Genomic DNA, 9648 nt, shown 5'->3' on the forward strand with positions numbered 1-9648 from the left:
TATACAAAGCAAAGCACTACACAGTAATACTGAAATGTGAGCCTTGTCACACATATTGACAGTAGATACTGTCTGAAAAAGTTACTCTCCACGAAGAATCTCAGTTAAGTTCATATTATGGAGGAATTTGACAGACAACTACACAACATTTGGGGTGGAACTTTTGGGTTCTTCGATGAGAAAACGAAAGCTACAAGTTCCATTCTCATTCAAGGATTATATTGATGAAATCAAACAAAACATGTGCTGGCAGTCAAAAAAGAAACATTCATGGCATGTTTTACCATTATAAAATGATAAATAGTCTAACTGAACAAATTTTTTTTTTCATTTTTATCACTAAAGTAGCAAAAATGAGATGTGCCATTCAATTGCTAGGGCAGTGACGATATATAGTATTTCCCTCTTTCTCCACACTAAATTGGCCTTGACAGGCTGGGTTGAAGCAGGTCGTAACTTAAATAGCTGAGATTGTGTTGATGGGGACGTGGAACTTGAAAGACAAGTACAGCAATTTCTTCTCATCCTCTGCTACTCACTGGAAACCTCCAATACGGTTTAGAATGAATCACCGTCAGTTATTTCAGCCTGTCAAAGGTCATGAACTCAGGTCAGAGATGGCACCATATTAGATGAAGTGAACGTATATTGCAATGCTTTGCCTTTGTTTTGTTTTAAAGTTTTACAACACTAGCAACTCAATTAGGTTGTGCATAAGTGCTGAATTTAGAGGTGTTACTAGAGAGTAACAAACATAAAAAAGGAGAGATAAGAACAATAGATGTTTGATAGGAAAGAAGGAGCAAACTACACCAGAGCACCCACCAACCACCCCATCTATCCCTTCAAAATTCAAAAGAGCTGACCAGACAAAGCTAAATGGAAATTCACAAAAAGAGGAACAACAGAGTTGAGACAGTTTGTGGTAAGCTGGCACAACAGCAGTGTTTCTGCATCAGTTGTCAAACGGTTAAACTGTTCAGCTTGCAGCCGAAAAGTTGTGGGTTTGATCCTCATATAATGGGGCTCAACCATGTGTCCTTCGGAGAGGCACATTACATGAATTTTTCTCGTAATGGAGGTTATGGATACCTGGCAACAGACTGCAAAAGACTTTATGGTTGCGAGTCCAAAAGTGTTATCACTGGACACTAACATCTCGTTAACAACAATTAATGCCCATGGTAGAAGAATCACAGCTTCAGCTTTCTCTACAGATCATTATCAAAATCCTCATCGTCTTCATCACCACTATTCTCTATGTCACTGTTGCTCTGAGCAGAATCATCTATACTTTGTCCACTCTCCTTTCCTCCATCTTGTCCTGGCTTCGGTCCCCGCAAAATCAACTCCACACCCTTTTCTTTGGCAAGTTCAACTAAAGTCCTGTTTTCCTCCGGAGTTGTCCTGAGGTAATAAACATCAAGAAATGTCATTTCTTTCGCAGACTTGATGAAAGAGAGAACAGCTTCATATGTCAGTCTGGGTCCTGTTGAAATGTTGAGGAAATGCAGGTGAGGGAGTCTCTTGGATAACATAGATAAGCAGTTGCTGCTCAAGTGATCGCAGCCACTTAAGTTGAGCCTCTGAAGATTAGGAAGATTCTGGAAAAAGAACAAAAAACAAAAATCAAGAAAGTTATCGTTAGACAATAATACTCATTACGGAGTTTTCAAAAACAATATGCACATATGGTTTATTTTTCAACTAGACGTGTTTTCATACCATCAGCTGTTCATAATCAATGCAAATTTGAAACAAGAATTAGGAGAGATAAAAAGATTGAAGACTTCTAACATCATGATACCACTAATTGTACTCAACAAAAAATCTCTAGGATAGGCCTACCGATAAACAGTGGAAAGGCATTGATTGAAAAACCACTGAAATACAGTCTTAAAAGACAATCTATAAAAAGAAAAGGTCAGGTGAATAGCCACTGTCATTCTATTCCCGCTGTATTATATTTCTAAGGGATACTGAGGAACAGTTTTTACTGATGTTTGATGTGACAATATGTTACCAAAAGAGCATAAAAACCAATAATATTCAAATTACAAAATGAATTCTTCAAAGCAAGTGAATACATAAATTTATCTTTTAAAAAAAAATTATTTCAGGAGAACACTGGTATTTATTTTCACTTTACTCAGCAGCTTTGCATTTTTGTTTTTTTTATCCTGTGACATTAATAGCATTTCTCTATAGCAAACATACCATAATTAACATGTATGCAATAGGATAAAACCTTCTCTGTCAAAGGAGGCAAAAAAATGAAATTAGAACAATTCTGAAGTTACATAAATATAGAATTATTCTAAAAACTGCAGGTTAGCACACATATTTCCAAATTGACGCTACATAGAGATATGTTTTTGTTATATATGAATTTTCCAAGTATGTAGCCTATTTTAAATTTTAAAAAATATATTTAATGTACAGATTTCAACATAAATTAAGGACCACTTTGACACACAGCCCTGATTTTTTTTTTATCCAAAAAAAGACAGCAAGGAATGTTTCAAAATTGTTTGCTCTGAAAGTGTTAATGGGTTACCAATGCGTACTGCAAAGTTTCCTAAAGGGGCAAAACCACCACGTGCAGCACGGAAATCCTCGGAGAAATTTAGCCAAATTTGCTGTTTTTTATCGACTTGTGTAGTGCAACACCACATGTGATAAACGGACATATGGTCTTGAACTGTGTTCACTTTGGTGGCAATATAAGCTGCCGTTTGCGCAAAATCCAGTATCGCATTAACATGCCACCAAGACGAAAGCTGAGAGACTTTGATCGTGCAAGAGCTAAGGCATGGCTGCAGGATGGAGTTGGAGCCCCAGAAGTCGCCAGAAGGCTTGCAGTGTCACACTCTGTCATTGTCCACTTGAAGCAGTGCCATCAAGCTACTGGATCAATCCAAGAACGCCCACGTGCAGGACGTCCCAAGAAGACCACTCAGAGTGTTTGCAAGTGGTCCTTAACTTATGTTGAAGTCTCTATATATAAGAAAAAATTAGGGACCAGCAAATTTATTTGGTATGTGCGTGTTTCTCTATGTTCATGTTTCATTATGTAGATATATATATATATATATATATATGGGTTCACTTTGTGCAAGCTAGACTTTATCTTGATTTCTGAGGCATCTTACCTTGGCCAACTGAGCAAGAACACTGTCGGTGATGATATAGCCACAGTTTCTAAAACTGATGGCAACAAGATTGGGACACTGTGTCCAAAGTGTACGCAGTGTTTTATTGGTCAGGTACACATCTTCCATGTCTAGTCGTGTAAGAGTTGGAACGAGTAGTGCAGTCAACGCTGCACTGTTGAGCTTTTTCTGACGTTTCAAACGACGGATCATCAATCTGTGGAATGGTAAAGAAGACTGTTTTTAAAAATACTGGAACTAAATATTTTTGATGTATCAAAACCTCTGTATATATTCCTGAAGTGACATTAAGTCTGCATTAAGCACAAAGCCAGGTACATTTAAATGAAAAACAAAGAAACCGTTTCATTCTTCAAAAGAATCTTTCCTGGACTTGAAAGTATGTCATTCTTAAAACTTTAGAATTTTGGGATTGAGGTATTCAACAGACATCATACCAGACCAAAAAAAAAAGTTCTTTGCATTATATTTGCAATATGAATGATGAGGACATTTCAAGTCAGCCGATTTCTAAATTCTTTGTATTAGAAGCAAATGACAAAACCAAATTATGTTAATGTAATAATTCTGAAAAAAAATAAGACGATGCTAGAAACATAAAACATGCAAGTAAACAGTACAATCTCAAATCACAGATGAATACACAATATAAAGCAGCAATTTCAGCTCCTTTGCAACAGCTTTTTTAAGCCTTTTTTCCCCCCTCTCTGAGTAAAGAACAAGAGGGACGAAAATGATCTAATGTGTTTATTTCAGTTCCAACAATGACACCAAAAAGAAAATAAAAAAGAAATGCCAAAGTGATCTCCTTATATCATACCGTACCGTATTATGGTTTCATCAGGAAAGTCTTCTAAATCATAGTCATCAAGGTGTTTCAGAACATATGTCATGCAGCTCTCTCCAAGAGTAAAAACTTTTGTGCCAGGATGATATGGGCTCTGAAAAAAAGAAAAATTACACTCCTTACTGTACACGTACTGCCTACCCTCAATCCAGTTATGTTCAAAACACATGTAATCAATAATGTCTAAACACCATTTCCAGGAAACTAACAGAGAGTCTGATTAAGATGTATTGGTGAGTATAGAAATACCTATAATAAAATAAAAATTCCTATATAATTTTTTACTTATGCCCCTTGATCACTCAAAATCTCCATGGGTACTGAAAATATAGATTTAAAACGTCACACCAAAGCATTTGGAAATATTCTGCATCCTAAGTCCACTTTTAATACTACTGATGTACATTTATAAGCATTAAGTTCTCAATCTCAGACTTATAGCAGCATGAAAAAAATTATAATGTCATTTTCCGCACCTGAATTCACGAAAGCAACTGAGTAAACAAATAAAATTTAATGAAAGGTTTAACTGTTTCATCACCAAAAAAAATTATAACTGGAAAGGTAAAATTAATGTGCCCAACCCAAAGCCTCTAACAAAGAACAAACATTGAACAGCTACAGTTGAAAAATGTTTTTAAAGTCTATATAGACACTAGGAACTCTTTCAGCCTCTCAGAAATGTTCTGATTAGTAAAACAAACCAACCATCCCATGACAAACCATTTAAGTCTTGGTTTTTAAATCTTGATAAAGCAGCAATCTGTGACCTAGCTAACCTACCTTTTCAAAGTTTCTCAGGTAAGCAGCTCTCACGAACACAGTTCCATTCTGCTCTCTCCAGTCAAAACGTTGGCCACCTCTGGAGGACACAGAACTCTTTACGTGTTCCAGTAATTCATCACTCGTGTAATATTTGAGTAGACCCAAAGTTGGAAGATCCTCAAGCTTTACATAGCCTGGAAATATATTTTTAGACACATATATATGTATTTTATATTCTTATAAGTTGGAACAAATTATGAAAGCAAAAATGTTTAAAACTTTAAAACTCTTGATTCTGACTTACTGTATAGGCCTAATGTAACTTATGAGGCAAAGATCAAGTGAAGAATTATTTGTCAAGGAAGAAGATAAGATAAGGTAAGATAAGATGAGATGACATGAGATGGGATGGGATGGGATGGGAAGGGATGGGATGGGATGAGATAAAATAAGATTATGATTTTTGTCCCAGTGGGAAATTTTTCTTGGCTGTTCAGAAATGGTAAAAAAACCACATGTAGATATATACACCGAATTTAAATTATATATTATTGCTCTTGAAAAAATTGAATAAGAAGAGAAAAATAAAATTGACAATAAAACAACATATTCACGTCAGAATTCATCTTTCATTGAGATGCAGGAATTTAAATTTACTACAGACCTTTAGAGTCATGTAGATATATTCAATTATATTTATGTAGTTTTAATGTAGATATACTTTAATTATATCTATGTAATTTTAAAAATCAACAGCAATTAAGGCCATAATTATAAAGATATTGCAGACTATGGGCTTCAATTTAAGCTATCGATGGCGGAGAAAAAGAATGACTATATATCCACTTTTGGTCGAAATGGAGTAATCGATATGAGGAGTAATATTTTAAGCCACTCTTTTCTGTAAATATCTAAGCTGTAATGTTTTTTTTACTACATGTTAATTATTGCTTTTAATTATTCAACTTTATTGTGACCGTTCGTGAATTTTTATTGCATTGTATATTTTTAGTGAACACATCTTCAACCTCACTGCGAGACTGTTTTTCTAATATAAAATTTTACACATATGCATTTATATTATATGTATAATACTTTGTTTTACGAACACACTTGTCGATTAATTTTTAAGATGTGATGTCTTTTTCGTTGTAATGCGCATTGAGCATCTTTTAGGAAATAGAAATGCGCAGTATAAATGCTATTTATTATTATTATTATTGCAATTTCAATATTCTCAAAATTTAAAACTCTTAATTAAATTCTCAAAAATGTGTAAGTGGATATAGTCCCTTCTTGCGCTAAGCCGTCTATTTTGTAATATCTATCAAATAGGTTATAAACTATTTTAAACAAAGCAATGTTAAAAGACAATCTGTAAGGTGTACCTTAAATGATTAAATTTAAGCATTACAATTTAATTTTTTTTTATTATGCAACAATAGAGTTACAGGAAAAAATTATTTAAAATAATGATATATACCTACCATTTTCATTAACTTCCAACCCTTCCTTTAAAGCTCCATAGCGCAAAATATACGTCAGTCGTTTGCCTAGTCTCTTCATGGACTCTTCTTTCTCTGCCTCAGAAGGCTCATGATGCATAGGCTTTCCACTGTTTTCTCTAGTCATTTTGAAACACAACTCAATAACAATTTTGTTGTTTCCTGTATCCTTTGGACAATCTGTTCGTAAGTTATTTTAACAATTCTTTGCAACAAACGCAACTTTCCATAAAAACCAGCTAAATCCTTGGCGGCAATGCCGCAATGATATATAACGGTTCCGGCTATACTTGACACTGGACTGAACCAAAAGTGAAGTTAATTCGATCACCTCTGCTTAATTAAAAAAATCCCTCTACACGACATTTCGACTAATTGCGGAATGCCATGCAATCCCAAATCCAACACGACTAAAACGCACACACACAATTTTGGAATGGTTAAACGTGCGTGCATTACGAATGATCTATAAATAAAATAGTATTCTTAAATAGGCTTTAAGCCAGTAAATATTTTCCATCTAGATCTATATACAAAGAAAATGTTGTGATCAATATATTAAAGATAAAGTAATCATGGTGCACCGGGATATATATGCCAAAGCTGCAACGCTTGTCACTGACAAAAGCAGCATCAAGTCCTTTTTGTTTACATGTTACTGTGTACGTGTTAACATAAAAAGTACGACGGAAATTTCACGGAAACGATACAATTCTTCACTGATGCGCTCGCATTCCAGGACCATCGAGTAAAACAAAAACCTAATCTAGAAGTACATGTAGTATCTGGTTCAAGTCGTCCAAAATACCCCCCCCCCCCCCCCCCCCAAAAAAAAAAAAAAAAGAAAGAAAAAGAAACAAATTTCACACTTAAATAACAAGCATAGTAAGGAGTCTTAAATCCGCAATCAAATTTGAGAAAAAAAGTTTCGTTTCCATGGATACGGCGGCTGGATTTTGTTGACATGTATTACGTAAAGAATACCGCATTGCTTATAAATGGAAATTGATTGGGGGGGGGGGGGGTTTGCGCGCGTGTTAACAAACATTAGATCTAGATCTAGATCTAAATCTAGATCAAAAATGTGTCTTGTTTTTTTCCTAAACGAATTAGAAAATGTTTAATGATTTTTTTTCCTGAGGTAGCATTAATCAATTAGATCTAGTTTGAAAAAAATCCGTGAAAGTCCACACTCCAGACACTACCAACAGAAATCTGGTCCATATAAAAAAAATTAAACTGACAAATTTTTAGTTACATTTTCTCTTCATTCTGTGAAAATTTCGTGAAGATTGGATGTAAAATGGTGGAGTTATTTTTAAAAGTATGGAGGGAAGTCGCCTTTTGAGAAAACGGCCGATAAAGAAAAATGAAATATATGTATTGACTTTATGAGGAAATGGTGATGACAAACATGCCCGGTAAGGGAAAAAATACTGTTTGAGGGGGCGATGCAATAGTTGTAGGAGAGGCTGAGGAAGCTAAAAATGTCTACAACTCAAATTCCATAATTTTGAGCCGAATCTTGACTTTGGGGGTGTAGCCCCCCTCCTCCCCCCTTACTTAAAAGAAAAGTAAAGATCGACACGGCATGGTAATTTTCTAGGCCTACAAGGAAAATGACAGGCAGACAGACAAACAACGAGTAGGATCGACAGTGATAGCCTCCAAACACTGCGGTTAGGATAATTTACGGACAAAATATATTAGACTATTGCAATTAACATATATAATTACCCAGGGGTCCGATAATTAAAAGAAAGGGGGAAGGGGGAGGGATGGGGTAGAAAAAATGAACTAGAACCTGTAGAAGACATAAATTAATGTAACTTAATTTAAGAACTGCAGAATCATACAGTGTGTTTTATTTTTCGGCTGCAAGCTTTCTAGTTTCTATACATTGTTTGAATAACCCATTGTGAAAATAACCACAGTTCCGTGCCATTCCTGTAATGATTATATTATTACAGGAATTAATATATTACTATGGGTATAGATTGAGAAAATTTAAGTTTCTTGCACATTTGTACACTTATGTAAATTCTTTCTTTCTGTCTAGGTATTAATCATCCACTGCAGATATGCCCCCCCCCCCCTCCCAAGGCATCAAACAGAAAAGCAGACAAACAAACAAACAAACAAACAAACAAAACCCTCGACCATTCTGCTTTACTTTATCAGCTGTTTAAATACATGCCCAGTAGTACGCCCGATACCTCTCTTTGACTTTGATGTCGTCCTGCCATCTTCTTTCTGGTCTACCTAGAGATCTTTTTCTTCTTCTTGGTCTCCATTCCGTAGCCTACAGTTTTCTTTTTTGGTCCATCTATTGTCCTAATTAATTCTTCCGATGCGATCAGCCCTATGCCTTCTCAGTCCAAACCCTGTATCTCGGACGGTTGGCTCCGGTATTGGAGGCCGGCCTGTTAGCACGCTTATCTTGATAAGCTCGCCTCGAGGCCTGTCTTTATCTTATCGAAGATTAAAGCGTAAAGCGGCGATTAAATGCGAAAAGCGGCCATAGACAGATGCTCAAATACCAATCTCCTTGTCAAATACTAACACGTATTACTGAGAAGGCCTAGGATCAGCCCATTTCCATTTCTTGTGGTAGTGTAAAGTAGGGGATATCTATCACTCCTGTTTTCTCTCGTATTTTGTGTGTGATTTATTTGGTCTTGTATTCTCATACGCAGTAGGCCTATCTTTCTTTCCATTGCTCTTTATGGTGTCCTTAGTTTCTTATGTATGATGTCTCTGGTTATTGGCCAGGTTTGGCATCCATATAGGCCTATATTCTTATTGCTGGGACAATATTGATGCATTGATTGAAGACTTGTCTTTTCGGTGATAACGGCAGATTTTTTAAAATCTTATTTCTCTGTAGGCCTATTTTGCAACCATCATGTTTATGGTTTGTGCTACATATTTATATATTCATTCTCTTTTTTTTTTCCCTCAAAGCTGTTGTTTTCTATATATAGATATATATAGCCTTGGCTAGCAATCATAATTCTGTCACTGGGGGAGTTCGTCACGTATTTGGTATTATCTTTGTGGATTTCAAGGGTTACTTCTTTTTCTTTTGTTCAATAATTTTCCATTTGTAGTTAATTTTCATTGCAAAGTGCCACACCATCGGTGAATCTCATGTCGTCCAGGTGTTTCCTTCTTGTTAAATTTACAGCTGTACACTCCCCTCTCTGTTACACTGCAAGGAAGCGGAACACATAGGTGTTCGATCTCAGTCAAGTCGGCAAAGCCACGCTGTGCATTTCGCTTCGTTGTAATCGAAGTCTAGATCTATTTCGTTGCAGCTTAGTGCCATCTGAAGGGTCGATCCTTGTTATAGAATGTA

General features: G+C 35.7%; 1 protein-coding gene across 2 annotated transcripts; it reads right to left on the bottom strand.

Annotated features, from left to right (window-relative positions):
* Nucleotides 1-208: 208 nt before the first annotated feature.
* On the bottom strand, nucleotides 209-6964 carry LOC101851012. 2 transcript variants are annotated; one of them, XM_005091496.3, is made up of 6 exons: nucleotides 6875-6964; nucleotides 6273-6409; nucleotides 4804-4979; nucleotides 3999-4114; nucleotides 3153-3369; nucleotides 209-1604 (listed from the first exon to the last, which is right to left on the bottom strand). In XM_005091496.3, exons 1-6 carry the CDS (start codon nucleotides 6922-6924, stop codon nucleotides 1212-1214), a joined length of 1089 nt encoding a protein of 362 aa, XP_005091553.1. In that variant the 5' UTR covers nucleotides 6925-6964; the 3' UTR covers nucleotides 209-1211. The 2 variants fall into 2 exon arrangements, with proteins under 2 accessions (XP_005091553.1, XP_005091554.1); XM_005091497.3 differs by having other exon boundaries at nucleotides 6273-6962.
* Nucleotides 6965-9648: the final 2684 nt, after the last annotated feature.

This window comes from Aplysia californica, unplaced genomic scaffold, assembly GCF_000002075.1.
Source record: "Aplysia californica isolate F4 #8 unplaced genomic scaffold, AplCal3.0 scaffold00031, whole genome shotgun sequence".
NCBI lineage: Eukaryota > Metazoa > Mollusca > Gastropoda > Aplysiida > Aplysiidae > Aplysia > Aplysia californica.